The sequence below is a fragment of the Panulirus ornatus genome, chromosome 19 (assembly GCF_036320965.1).
Source record: "Panulirus ornatus isolate Po-2019 chromosome 19, ASM3632096v1, whole genome shotgun sequence".
In the NCBI taxonomy this organism is placed as follows: domain Eukaryota; kingdom Metazoa; phylum Arthropoda; class Malacostraca; order Decapoda; family Palinuridae; genus Panulirus; species Panulirus ornatus.
The window spans coordinates 159,426-174,912 of record NC_092242.1 but is presented as its reverse complement, the minus strand read 5'-3'; the positions used below and the strand labels follow the sequence as shown (position 1 = coordinate 174,912).

At 42.0% G+C, this 15,487-nt stretch overlaps 1 protein-coding gene across 5 annotated transcripts in view; it reads right to left on the bottom strand.

Moving 5' to 3' along the window:
* The window catches only part of LOC139755299 (uncharacterized), a 151,755-nt gene that overhangs the window by 20,996 nt on the left and 115,272 nt on the right, over positions 1-15,487 (bottom strand). For all 5 annotated transcript variants that reach the window (XM_071673412.1, XM_071673414.1, XM_071673411.1 and 2 more), the window contains one exon: positions 13,795-13,943. In XM_071673412.1, the coding sequence (XP_071529513.1) occupies positions 13,795-13,943 (149 nt within the window). The remainder of the gene's footprint in view (positions 1-13,794; positions 13,944-15,487) is intronic.

Sequence of the window (15,487 nt, the reverse complement as noted above, 5' to 3'; positions counted from 1 at the left end):
GTATGCATATGTGAATGTGTGGCATGTATGAAAATACATGTGTATGTGGGTGGGTGGGCCATTCTTTCGTCTGTTTCCTTGCGCTACCTCGTAAATGCGGGAGACAGCGACAAAGCAAAAAAAAAAAAAACATTGAAATGTATAGGTATGCATATGTGAATGTGTGGCATGTATGAAAATACATGTGTATGTGGGTGGGTGGGCCATTCTTTCGTCTGTTTCCTTGCGCTACCTCGTAAATGCGGGAGACAGCGACAAAGCAAAAAAAAAAAAAAAACATTGAAATGTATAGGTATGCATATGTGAATGTGTGGCATGTATGAAAATACATGTGTATGTGGGTGGGTGGGCCATTCTTTCGTCTGTTTCCTTGCGCTACCTCGTAAATGCGGGAGACAGCGACAAAGCAAAAAAAAAAAAAACATTGAAATGTATAGGTATGCATATGTGAATGTGTGGCATGTATGAAAATACATGTGTATGTGGGTGGGTGGGCCATTCTTTCGTCTGTTTCCTTGCGCTACCTCGTAAATGCGGGAGACAGCGACAAAGCAAAAAAAAAAAAAAACATTGAAATGTATAGGTATGCATATGTGAATGTGTGGCATGTATGAAAATACATGTGTATGAAAAAAAAAAAAAAAAAAAAAAAAAAACATTGAAATGTATAGGTATGCATATGTGAATGTGTGGGCATGTATGAAAATACATGTGTATGTGGGTGGGTTGGGCCATTCTTTCGTCTGTTTATTTGCGTTACCTCGCTAATGCGGGAAACAGCGACTAAGTATGATAAAGAAAAAATATACTTACAGAAGCATAAGCTTGTTAAGTATTCCTGACAGGGTAAAGGCATGAACAGAGCATCAGATTGAGGAAGAGCAGTGTAGTTTCAAAAATGGTAGAGGAAATGTGGATCAAGTGTTTGCTTTGAAGAATGCATGTGAGAAATACTTAGAAAAACAGATGGATTTGTATGTAGCATTTATGGATCTGGAGAAGGCATACGATAGGGTGGATAGAGATGCTTTGTGGAAGGTTTTAAGAGTATATGGTGTGGGAGGTAAGTTGCTAAAAGCAGTGAAAAGTTTTAACCAAGGATGTAAGGCATGTGTATGAGTAGGAAGAGAGGAAAGTGATTGGTTCTCAGTGAATGTCAGTTCGTGGCACGGGTGCGTGATGTCTCCATGGTTGTTTAATTTGTTTATGGATGGGGTGGTTAGGGAGATGAATGCAAGAGTTTTGGAGTGAGGGGCAAGTATGCCATTTGTTGTGGATGAGAGGGCTTGGGAAGTGAGTTGGTTGTTGTTCGCTGATGATACAGCGCTGGTGGCTGATTCGAGTGAGAAACTGCAGAGGTTGGTGACCGAGTTTGGTAAAGTGTGTGAAAGAAGAAAGTTGAGAGTAAATGTGAATAAGAGCAAGGTTATTAGGTTCAGTAGGGTTGAGGGATAAGTTAATTGGGAGGTATGTTTGAAAGGAGAAAAAACTGGAGGAAGTGAAGTGTTTTAGATATCTGGGAGTGGACTTAGCAGCAAACGGAACCATGGAAGTGGAAGTGAGTCGCAAGGTGGGGTAGGGGGCGAAGGTTCTGAATGTGTGGAAGGCAAGAATGTTATCTCTGAGAGCAAAAATGGGTATATTTGAATGAATAGTGGTTCCAATAATGTTATATGGTTGCGAGGCATGGACTATAGATAGGATTGTGCAGAGGGGGTGGATGTGTTTGAAATGAAATGTTTGAGGACAATATGTGGTGAAGTGATTTGATTAAGTAATGAAAGGGTAAGAGAGATATGTGGAAATAAAAAGTGTGATTGAGAGAGAAGAAGAGAGTGTGTTGAAATGGTTTGGATGTATGAAGAGAATGAGTGAAGAAAGATTGAAAAAGAGGACATATGTGTCAGACGTGGAGGGAACAAGGAGAAGCGGGAGACCAAATTGGAGGGATGGAGTGAAAAAGATTTTGAGCGATCAAGGCCTGAATATACAGGAGGGTGAGAGGCATGCAAGGAATAGAGTGAATCTGAAAAATGTGTTATACCAGGATTGACGTGCTGTCAATGGACTGAACAAGGGCATGTGAAACATCTCGGGTAAACCATGGATAGGTCTGTGGGGCTTGGATGTGGTTTCAGTGCATTACACATGATAGCTAGAGACCGAGTGTGAACGAATGTGGCCATTTTTGTCTGTTCCTGGTGCTGCCTCACTGGGTGTGTGTGTGTGCTATTTTATGTGTGGCACGGTGGCGATGGTAATGGGTGAAGGCAGCAAGTATGGATATGTAAAAGTGTGGGAAGAGCAGTGTGGTTTCAGAAGTGGTAGAGGATGTGTGAATTAGGTGTTTGCTTTGAAGAATGTATGTGAGAAATACTTAGAAATGCAAGTGGATTTGTATGTAGCATTTATGGATCTGGAGAAGGCATATGATAAGAGTTGATAGAGATGCTCTGTGGAAGGTATTAAGAATATATGGTGTGGGAGGCAAGTTGTTAGAAGCAATGAAAAGTTTCTATCGAGGATGTAAGGCATGTGTATGAGTAGGAAGAGAGGAAAGTGATTGGTTCTCAGTGAATGTCAGTTTGCAGCTGGGGTGCGTGATGTCTCCATGGTTGTTTAATTTGTTTATGGATGAGGTGTTAGGGAGGTGAATGCAAGAGTTTTGGAGAGAGGAGCAAGTATGCAGTCTGTTGTGGATGAGAAAGCTTGGGAAGTGAGTCGGTTGTTGTTCGCTGATGATACAGTGTTGGTGGCTGATTCGGGTGAGAAACTGCAGAAGCTGGTGACTGAGTTTGGTAAAGCGTGTGAAAAAAAAAAGCCGAGAGTAAATGTGAATAAGAACAATGTTAATTACGTACAGTAGGGTTGAGGGACAAGTCAATTAGGAGGTAAGTTTGAATGGAGAAAAACAGGAGGAAGTGAAGTGTTTTAGATATCTGGGAGTGGATTTGGCAGCAGATGGAACCATGGAAGCAGAAGTGAGTCATAGGGTGGGGGAGGGGGCGAAAGTTCTAGGAGCGTTGAAAAATGTGTGGAAGGCGAATGTTATCTCGGAAAGCAAAAATGGGTATGTTTGAAGGAATAGTGGTTCCAACAATGTTATATGGTTGCGAGGTGTGGGCTATAGAGAGTTGTGCGAAGGAAGGAGGATGAGCTGGAAATGAGATGTCTGAGGACAATATGTGGTGTGAGGTGGTTTGATCGAGTAAGTAATGAAAGGGTACGAGAGATGTGTGGTAGTAAAAAGGGTGTGGTTGAGAAAGCAGAAGAGGGTGTTTTGAAATGGTTTGGTCACATGGAGAGAATGAGTGAGGAAAGATTGACAAAGAGGATATACGTGTCAAAGGTGGAGGGAACGAGGAGAAGTGGGAGACCAAATTGGAGGTGGAAAGATGGAGTGAAAAAGATTTTGAGTGATTGGGGCCTGAACATGCAGGAGGGTGAAAGGCGTGCAAGGAATAGAGTGAATTGGAACGATGTGGTATACCAGGGTCGACATGCTGTCAATGGATTGAACCAGGGCATGTGAAGCGTCTGGGATAAACCATGGAAAGTTTTATGGGGCCTGGATGTGGAAAGGGAGCTGTGTTTTCGGTGCATTATGCATGACAGCTAGAGACTGAGTGTGAATAAATGTGGTCTTTGTTGTCTTTTTCTAGTGCTACCTAACACACATGCAGGGGGAGGGGGTTGTCATTTCATGTGTGGCGTGGTGGCGACGGGAATGAATAATGGTAGACAGTATGAATTATGTTTTTTTTTTTTTTTTTTTTTTTTTTTTGCTGTCTCCCTGCGTTTGCGAGGTAGCGCAAGGAAACAGACGAAAGAAATGGCCCAACCCACCCCCATACACATGTATATACATACGTCCACACACGCAAATATACATACCTACACAGCTTTCCATGGTTTACCCCAGACGCTTCCCATGCCCTGATTCAATCCACCGACAGCACGTCAACCCCGGTATACCACATCGCTCCAATTCACTCTATTCCTTGCCCTTCTTTCACCCTCCTGCATGTTCAGGCCCCGATCACACAAAATCTTCTTCACTCCATCTTTCCACCTCCAATTTGGTCTCCCTCTTCTCCTCGTTCCCTCCACCTCCGACACATATATCCTCTTGGTCAATCTTTCCTCACCCATTCTCTCCATGTGCCCAAACCATTTCAAAACACCCTCTTCTGCTCTCTCAACCACGCTCTTTTTATTTCCACACATCTCTCTTACCCTTACGGTACTTACTCGATCAAACCACCTCACACCACACATTGTCCTCAAACATCTCATTTCCAGCACATCCATCCTCCTGCGCACCACTGTATCCCTAGCCCACGCCTCGCAACCATACAACATTGTTGGAACCACTATTCCTTCAAACACCCATTTTTGCTTTCCGAGATAATGTTCTCGACTTCCACACATTCTTCAAGGCTCCCAGAATTTTCGCCCCCTCCCCCACCCTATGATCCACTTCCGCTTCCATGGTTCCATCCGCTGCCAGATCCACTCCCAGATATCTAAAACACTTCACTTCCTCCAGTTTTTCTCCATTCAAACTCACCTCCCAATTGACTTGACCCTCAACCCTACTGTACCTAATAACCTTGCTCTTAGTCACATTTACTCTTAACTTTCTTCTTTCACACACTTTACCAAACTCAGTCACCAGCTTCTGCAGTTTCACACATGAATCAGCCACCAGCGCTGTATCATCAGCGAACAACAACTGACTCACTTCCCAAGCTCTCTCATCCCCAACAGACTTCATACTTGCCCCTCTTTCCAAAACTCTTGCATTCACCTCCCTAACAACCCCATCCATGAACAAATTAAACAACCATGGAGACATCACACACCCCTGCCGCAAACCTACATTCACTGAGAACCAATCACTTTCCTCTCTTCCTACACGTACACATGCCTTAAATCCTCGATAAAAACTTTTCACTGCTTCTAACAACTTGCCTCCCACACCATATATTCTTAATACCTTCCACAGAGCATCTCTATCAACTCTATCATATGCCTTCTCCAGATCCATAAATGCTACATACAAATCCATTTGCTTTTCTAAGTATTTCTCACATACATTCTTCAAAGCAAACACCTGATCCACACATGAATTATGTACATGTGTATATATGTTTAAGTCTGTGTGTATATATATGTACATGTTTAGATATATAGGTATGTTTTAGATATCTGGGAGTGGATCTGGCAGCGGATGGAACCATGGAAGTGGAAGTGAATCATAGGGTGGGGGAGGGGGCGAAAATTCTGGGAGCCTTGAAGAATGTTTGGAAGTCGAGAACATTATCTCGGAAAGCAAAAATGGGTATGTTTGAAGGAATAGTGGTTCCAACAATGTTGTATGGTTGCGAGGTGTGGGCTATGGATCGAGTTGTGCGCAGGAGGGTGGATGTGCTGGAAATGAGATGTTTGAGGACAATATGTGGTGTGAGGTGGTTTGATCGAGTAAGTAATGTAAGGGTGAGAGAGATGTGTGGAAATAAAAAGAGTGTGGTTGAGAGAGCAGAAGAGGGTGTTTTGAAATGGTTTGGTCACATGGAGAGAATGAGTGGGGAAAGATTGACCAAGAGGATATATGTGTCAGAGGTGGAGGGAACGAGGAGAAGTGGGAGACCAAATTGGAGGTGGAAAGATGGAGTGAAAAAGGTTTTGAGTGATCGGGGCCTGAACATGCAGGAGGGTGAAAGGTGTGCAAGGAATAGAGTGAATTGGAACGATGTGGTATACCGGGGTCGACGTGCTGTCAATGGATTGAACCAGGGCATGTGAAGCATCTGGGGCAAACCATGGAAAGTGTGTGGGGCCTGGATGTGGAAAGGGAGCTGTGGTTTCGGTGCATTATTACATGACAGCTAGAGACTGAGTGTGAACGAATGGGGCCTTTGGTGTCTTTCCTAGCGCTACCTCGCACACATGAGGGGGGAGGGGGTTGTTATTCCATGTGTGGCGAGGTGGCGATGGGAACAAATAAAGGCAGACAGTATAAATTATGTACATGTGTATATATGTATATGTCTGTGTGTGTATATATATGTGTACATTGAGATGTACAGGTATGTATATTGTGCGTGTGTGGACATGTATGTATATACATGTGTATGTGGGTGGGTTGGGCCATTCTTTCGTCTGTTTCTTTGCGCTACCTCGCTAACGCGGGAGACAGCGACAAAGCAAAATAAATATATAAAAATATAGGTATGTATAATATGTGTGTGTGTGGACATGTATGTATATACATATGTATGTGGGTGGGTTGGGCCATTCTTTCGTCTGTTTCGTTGTGCTACCTCGCTAACGCGGGAGACAGCGACAAAGTATAATAAATAAATAATGTACATGTGTGTATACTTTGAAATGTGTATGTATATATATGTGTGTGCATGTTCATGTGTATATGGGTGGGTTGGGCCATTCCTCATCTGTTTCCTTGTGCTACCTCACTGATGTAGAAGACAAAGGTTAAGTATAATAAATAAATAATACTTGATCACCATTTCCCATGTTAAAAAGGGAGCACTTGCAACAAAAGAGGCAAGGCTGCACTAACTCACATCCATTTTCTAGGCGTCATGTGTCATGCATGTAAACCACAGCTCCCTATTCACAACCAGGCCCCACAAACCTTTCCATGATTGCCAAACACTTTACACGTCATGGTCCAATCAACTGACAGCATATCAACCCCTGTATACAATAACGTTCCAATTCGTTCTATCCTGTGCATGACTTTCACTCTCCTGAATGTTTAGGCCCCTATTACTCAAAATCTTTTACACTCTATCCTTCCATCTCGAATTTCCTCTCCCCATTCTCCATGTTCCCTACATTTCTGACACATATATCCTCTTTGTCAACCTTTCCTCACTCTTTCTCTCAAAATGTCCAAACCATTTAAGAACACCTCTCTCTTAACCTTTCATTATCTACTCAATCAAACCATCTCATACCACATATTGTCCTCAAACATTTCATTTCCAACACTACCACCCTCTTCTGCATAGTCTTATCTATAGCCTATGCCTTGCATCCATATAATAATGTTGGGACTACAATACCTTCTAATGTATCCATTTTTACCCTGCCAGATAACAACCTCTCTTTCTACACATTCTTCAGTGCTTCCAGAACCTTCACCCACTCTATGGCTCACTTCTGCATCCACAGTTCCATGTGCTGACAGGTACACTTAAAGGTATCTAAAACACTTCACTTCTTCCACATTTTTTTTCCACTCAAACTTGACTCTACTAAACCTAAAACCCTTGCTTTTATTGACATTTATTCTGAACTTCCTCTTTTCACACACCCCTTCTTCAAACTCAGTTACCAACTTCTGCAGTTTCACACATGAATCCGCCACCAAGGCTGTGTAACATCAGCAAAGAAATAACTGCCTTACTTCTCAGGCCCTTTCATTTCTTACAGATTGCATACTCACCCCTCTCTTCAAGGATCTTGCATTTACCTCTCATCACAAACATCAATAAACAAATTAAACAACCATGGTGATATCACACATCCATGCTGCAGACAAACCTTCACTTCCCACTCACACACATGCCTTACACACTAGATAAAATCTTCTCCCTGCTTTTATCAGCTCTCCTCCCATACCATATATTGTTAAGACCATCCCCAAGTCATCTCTGTCAACCCTATCATATGATTTCTCCAAATTCATAAAACCCATATACAAATCCAAGTCTTTCTCTTACGTATTTCTTACACACATTCATCAAAGTAAACACATGATCCACAAATACTCTACCACTTCTGAAACCACACTGTCCATCCCCAGTGTGATGCTCTGTACATGCCTTCACTCTACCAATCACTAACCCATACAACTTACCAAGAAACATTCAACAGACTCATACCTCTGTAGTTTGAACACTCACCTTTATCTCCCTTGCCTTTATACAATGGCATTATACATGCATTCTGCCAATCCTCAGGCACCTCACCATGATCCATACACACTGAAAATCCAAAGTATCCAATCAACAACACAATCACCCCTATCTTAATAAATTCAACTGCATTACCATCCACCTTCCCATTTTCATCCTACATGAGGCTTTCATCAGCTCCTCTCTCTTCACCTAACCACGCTCCACGACTCTCACCCACACCCAAACACGCTACATCTGCCATCTTACCATCAAACACATTCAAAAGTCCTTCAAAATACTCACTCCATCTCCCTCACTTCATTACTGCCTATTACCACTTCCCCTTTTGCCCCCTTCAACAATTCTCATATCTGTTTTCTTGTTTTTTACACATTATTAACCTTCTTCCAAAATTTCTTATTCTCCCTAAAGTTTATTGATATTCACTCACCTCATCACTCATTAGCCCTCTTTTTCAACCCCTGCATCTTCCTCTTGACCTCCAGCCACTTTTTCTTATACATCCCCCACTCATTCCCTGTAAGTACCCCCAAATGCCTACATTTTCTTTTGCACTAGCAACTTCTTCATCCCACCACTCACTACCCTTTCTAATTTGCCCATATCCCACCTTTTGCATGCCACAAGGATCTCTCGCACATGCCAGCACTTTTTTTTTTTTTTTTTTTTTTTTTTTTTATACTTTGTCGCTGTCTCCCGCGTTTGCGAGGTAGCGCAAGGAAACAGACGAAAGAAATGGCCCAACCCCCCCCCCCCATACACATGTACATACACACGTCCACACACGCAAATATACATACCTACACAGCTTTCCATGGTTTACCCCAGACGCTTCACATGCCTTGCTTCAATCCACTGACAGCACGTCAACCCCTGTATACCACATGACTCCAATTCACTCTATTTCTTGCCCTCCTTTCACCCTCCTGCATGTTCAGGCCCCGATCACACAAAATCTTTTTCACTCCATCTTTCCACCTCCAATTTGGTCTCCCTCTTCTCCTCGTTCCCTCCACCTCCGACACATATATCCTCTTGGTCAATCTCTCCTCACTCATTCTCTCCATGTGCCCAAACCATTTCAAAACACCCTCTTCTGCTCTCTCAACCACGCTCTTTTTATTTCCACACATCTCTCTTACCCTTACGTTACTTACTCGATCAAACCACCTCACACCACACATTGTCCTCAAACATCTCATTTCCAGCACATCCATCCTCCTGCGCACAACTCTATCCATAGCCCACGCCTCGCAACCATACAACATTGTTGGAACTACTATTCCTTCAAACATACCCATTTTTGCTTTCCGGGATAATGTTCTCGACTTCCACACATTTTTCAAGGCTCCCAAAATTTTCGCCCCCTCCCCCACCCTATGATCCACTTCCGCTTCCATGGTTCCATCCGCTGACAGATCCACTCCCAGATATCTAAAACACTTCACTTCCTCCAGTTTTTCTCCATTCAAACTCACCTCCCAATTGACTTGACCCTCACCCCTACTGTACCTAATAACCTTGCTCTTATTCACATTTACTCTCAACTTTCTTCTTCCACACACTTTACCAAACTCAGTCACCAGCTTCTGCAGTTTCTCACATGAATCAGCCACCAGCGCTGTATCATCAGCGAACAACAATTGACTCACTTCCCAAGCTCTCTCATCCCCAACAGACTTCATACTTGCCCCTCTTTCCAGGACTCTTGCATTTACCTCCTTTACAACCCCATCCATAAACAAATTAAACAACCATGGAGACATCACACACCCCTGCCGCAAACCTACATTCACTGAGAACCAATCACTTTCCTCTCTTCCTACACGTACACATGCCTTACATCCTCGATAAAAACTTTTCACTGCTTCTAACAACTTGCCTCCCACACCATATATTCTTAATACCTTCCACAGAGCATCTCTATCAACTCTATCATATGCCTTCTCCAGATCCATAAATGCTACATACAAATCCCTTTGCTTTTCTAAGTATTTCTCACATACATTCTTCAAAGCAAACACCTGATCCACACATCCTCTACCACTTCTGAAACCGCACTGCTCTTCCCCAATCTGATGCTCTGTACATGCCTTCACCCTCTCAATCAATACCCTCCCATATAATTTACCAGGAATACTCAACAAACTTATACCTCTGTAATTTGAGCACTCACTCTTATCCCCTTTGCCTTTGTACAATGGCACTATGCACGCATTCCGCCAATCCTCAGGCACCTCACCATGAGTCATACATACATTAAATAACCTTACCAACCAGTCAACAATACAGTCACCCCCTTTCTTAATAAATTCCACTGCAATACCATCCAAACCTGCTGCCTTGCCGGCTTTCATCTTCCGCAAAGCTTTTACTACCTCTTCTCTGTTTACCAAATCATTTTCCCTAACCCTCTCACTTTGCACACCACCTCGACCAAAACACCCTATATCTGCCACTCTGTCATCAGACACATTCAACAAACCTTCAAAATACTCATTCCATCTCCTTCTCACATCACCGCTACTTGTTATCACCTCCCCATTTACGCCCTTCACTGAAGTTCCCATTTGCTCCTTGTCTTACGCACCCTATTTACCTCCTTCCAGAACATCTTTTTATTCTCCCTAAAATTTACTGATAGTCTCTCACCCCAACTCTCATTTGCCCTTTTTTTCACCTCTTGCACCTTTCTCTTGACCTCCTGTCTCTTTCTTTTATACTTCTCCCACTCAATTGCATTTTTTCCCTGCAAAAATCGTCCAAATGCCTCTCTCTTCTCTTTCACTAATACTCTTACTTCTTCATCCCACCACACACTACCCTTTCTAAACAGCCCACCTCCCACTCTTCTCATGCCACAAGCATCTTTTGCGCAATCCATCACTGATTCCCTAAATACATCCCATTCCTCCCCGACTCCCCTTACTTCCATTGTTCTCACCTTTTTCCATTCTGTACACAGTCTCTCCTGGTACTTCCCCACACAGGTCTCCTTCCCAAGCTCACTTACTCTCACCACCTTCTTCACCCCAACATTCACTCCTCTTTTCTGAAAACCCATACTAATCTTCACCTTAGCCTCCACAAGATAATGATCAGACATCCCTCCAGTTGCACCTCTCAGCACATTAACATCCAAAAGTCTCTCTTTCGCACGCCTGTCAATTAACACGTAATCCAATAACGCTCTCTGGCCATCTCTCCTACTTACATAAGTATACTTATGTATATCTCGCTTTTTAAACCAGGTATTCCCAATCATCAGTCCTTTTTCAGCACATAAATCTACAAGCTCTTCACCATTTCCATTTACAACACTGAACACCCCATGCATACCAATTATTCCCTCAACTGCCACATTACTCACCTTTGCATTCAAATCACCCATCACTATAACCCGGTCTCGTGCATCAAAACCGCTAACACACTCATTTAGCTGCTCCCAAAACACTTGCCTCTCATGATCTTTCTTCTCATGCCCAGGTGCATATGCACCAATAATCACCCACCTCTCTCCATCAACTTTGTGTGAATAAATTGTACATTTCCTTTTCCATAGCCAGAGGTTGAACCATTATGTGACATTCATTCATTTTTTTTTTTTTTTTTTCATTCATTTCAAGCTAAAAGTTTGTTTCTAAATTGTTCTTACATTTTTCATATGTATATATATGTATGTGTGTGTGTGTGTGTGTATGTGCATATGTGTGTGTGTGTGTGTGTGTGTGTATATGTATATATATATGTATATTATCCCTGGGGATAGGGGTGAAAGAATACTTCCCACGTATTCCTCGCGTGTCGTAGAAAGCGACTAGAGGGGACGGGAGCGGGGGGCCGGAAATCCTCCCCTCCTTGTATTAACTTTCTAAAATGGGAAACAGAAGAAGGAGTCACGCGGGGAGTGATCATCCTCCTCGAAGGCTCAGAGTGGGGTGCCTAAATGTGTGTGGATGTAACCAAGATGTGAAAAAAGGAGAGATAGGTAGTATGTTTGAGGAAAGGAACCTGGATGTTTTGGCTCTGAGTGAAACGAAGCTCAAGGGTAAAGGGGAAGAGTGGTTTGGAAATGTCTGGGGAGTGAAGTCAGGGGTTAGTGAGAGGACAAGAGCAAGGGAAGGAGTAGCAATACTCCTGAAACAGGAGTTGTGGGAGTATGTGATAGAATGTAAGAAAGTAAATTCTCGATTAATATGGGTAAAATTGAAAGTTGATGCCAGCACTGCTTCCCTAAATATCTCCCATCCCACAACCACCCCCTTGCTTCATTTACTATACCTTTTGCCATTCTACACTAATCTCTCCTGGTATTTTTCCACACAAGTCTTTTCCAAGCTCACTTATTTCCACTACTCTCTTCTCAACGACATTGCTTCCTTTTTCCTTAAACCTTCCCACCAACTGCCCCTCTTAGCGCATTTACATACAAAAGTCTCTTTTACATGTGTATTCACATCCAAAAATCTCTCCTTTCCATGCCTGCCAATTAATATGTAATCTAATAATGCCTGCTGACCATCTTTCTACCTCACTTACCTTTACTTGTGTATGTCCCCTCTTTTTAAAGTACTCCCAATCACCAGTCATTTGTCAGGACACAAATCAACTTGCTGTTCACCATTTCCAATCATAATACTGAATACCCCTTACCCCCAATTATACCCTCACCTGCCACATCACTCACCTTCACATCCAAATCACTCTTGACTAATTGCTAGTCTTTTGTCAACACTGCTGACTTGCTCACTCAGCTGCTCCTAAAACACTTGCCACTCATGATCCTTCTTCTCATGGTCATGTGCATAAACATTAATAACCAACCATCTCTCATCATCCACTTTCATTTTAAAGTATTCCCAATCACCACTCATTTGTCAGGACACAAATCAACATGTTCACCATATCTAATCATAATACTGAATACTCCTTGCCCCACAGTTATACCCACACCTGCCACATCACTCACCTTCACATTCAAATCACCAGTCATTTATCAGGACACAAATCAACAAGCTGTTCACCATTTCCAATCATAATACTGAATACCACCCACCCCCAATTATACCCTCACTTGCCACATCACTCACTTTCACATTCAAATCATCCTTGACTGATAGCCAGTCTCTTTTATCAATGCTGCTGACATACTCACTCACCTGTTCCTAAAACACTTGCCACTCATGATCCTTCATCTCATGGCCAGGTGCATAAGCACTAATAACCAACCGTCTCTCGACATTAACATTCATTTTTACCCATCTCAGTCTTGAGTTCACTTTCTTACTTTCTTTAACACATTCCCACAACTTCTACTTCAGGAGTAGTGCTACTCCTTAGCTCTTGTCTTTACTCCTTTTGCTACTCCTTCCTTAGCTCTTGCCTTTACTCCTAAGACATTTCCAAACCATTTCCCCTTCAACCTTGGGGCTTTGTTGAACTAGGAGCCAGAACATCTAGGTTTCTTTCTTCAAAAATACTACCTATCTCTCCGCTCTTCTCATATTGGTTACATACACAAGCATTTAGAGACACCAGCCTGAGCCTTCAAGGAGGAAAAGCAATCCCCGTTTGGCTTTTCTTTTGTTCCATCTTTTAGAAATCTTTTGCAAGATTTGGCTATTAATAACAATTGCTGTTTCCCTTTCCCAATTTTGAGCAATTCGTTCTATAAGCTCATTCTTACATGCTATGATTACCAGCACTCTAGCTTTTGGTGTTTTATCACATCAGATTCATCCATCTTACATAATATTCCTTCTCAGACACTCCTTCCTTACCTATCTTCTTGGTACCATCATAGCATCAAAAACATTAACAAGATTCCACTAGAAATTCTAACCTCCATGAGCCACTTGCGCAGACAATGATGGTGAACAGCACCAACATCACCCCGGCAGTCACAGGGCTGGATGAGAGGTCCTGCATCAATGCGTTCTGTGTCGTAGCAAATCCAGCATTCTGCACTTACATCACCAGTAGACCCCTCTCCTAAAATAATGTAAACAATCTGGTTATCCTGGCCAGACATCTGGTTCTTTTTCAAAAGTAAAGTAGTGAATTAAAAACTTTAAAATACTGGCCAGCATTCAAATACAATGTTCAAGACTTCTAAATAGTTCTTTAACTACACAAAAAGAAAGCAGTATCAAGCAAAAACTTTTAAAAATTCAGTTCTGAAACTTCTAAAAATCTGTCTTATTTAAGAACTTTCCCTGTTCCTCTGCCAATAAGGCCTGACTTCAGTAATAAAATTTTTTTGAATATTTTGTGGATTCAATTTTCAATCAAAAAAATTAGTTCCAATGAAGGCAGCATTTCAAGTGATTCAATAGAATTTCAGAGAAACATAAAAGCTATATGTAGTCATGAAACATACTTTTATGATAAATATAAAAGGTTGATCATGTATTCATAAACAGATGCACCTTTTTTGGTCATCTCAGACCATAACTAATCAAAGAGTATCTTCAACAGTATAGTCATGGCATATCCCAGACTCCAACACACACAGTTCCATCTAACATAAATCCAAGTCTATCCTTCATTTCAGCAAGGTTCTCCATCTACAGTCTATCCCGTTAAAGTTAAACAAACGTGACAATCTTGTGATTATCCATATTTCAGATATTACGAACTGTTTTACCTGCACATACTCGAAACAATCATTCACTACAAAATTCTCGAATATCTGTAAAATAATTACAAAAACAATTTTCAAACAAATGCAACAAAGGCATGTATGTCCATGCATTCACCTGTATTTCTGATGCCCGATACTCCCTGCAACAGAGAAGAAAAGCTTTATTCATCAAGCATGACATGCGGTGAGTGTGCTATGCTAGCCCTGCCATCATAATAAAATCTCATCATAGCTTTTGTCAATGCCTGTAATCACTGCAAATATGTTACCCTTGAGGCAGTGTTCCTTTATTCAAAGTTGTGATAATTCCTCTCCTCGTCAGGCACTGATAGGTTTTTCTGGTCTTTAGCTAAGGGCATCTCTAAAACTTCTGTCGCTCTACCTTTCCTTCACTTTTCCATCTTGACAGTACAATAGATGTCTCTCCCACAGACAAAGCAACTCTCCTTGATTACTGTTACTTCTCTAACTCCATCTTAAATGACTCTAACATTCCTTCTACCCCTGATACAAATCCTATGCCTCCCACTGTAATCTCTTTTCAGACAGTCCAAAAAGCACAGATTATGGTCCTGATGGCATTCATTCCCATGTATTGAAACAGGGTGCCTCTGAACTTGCACCTGTGCTTGCTTGTCTGTTTCGATTCTGTTTAAAAACCAAAGTTTTCCTTCTTTTTGATAGTGTGTGTTGATAATTCCACCCCTAAGAAGGGTGACCATTCTGCCTCCTCTAACTATTGTCCTATTGCTTTGGTATCTACCATTTCCAAAGTCTTTGAATCCCTCCTCAAGTCCCATATCCTTACACTTTGAATCTTACAGCCTTCTCTCTAATCACCTGTGTGACTTCCGTAAGGGGAGATCCACTGGTGATATTCTTTCCAATCTTA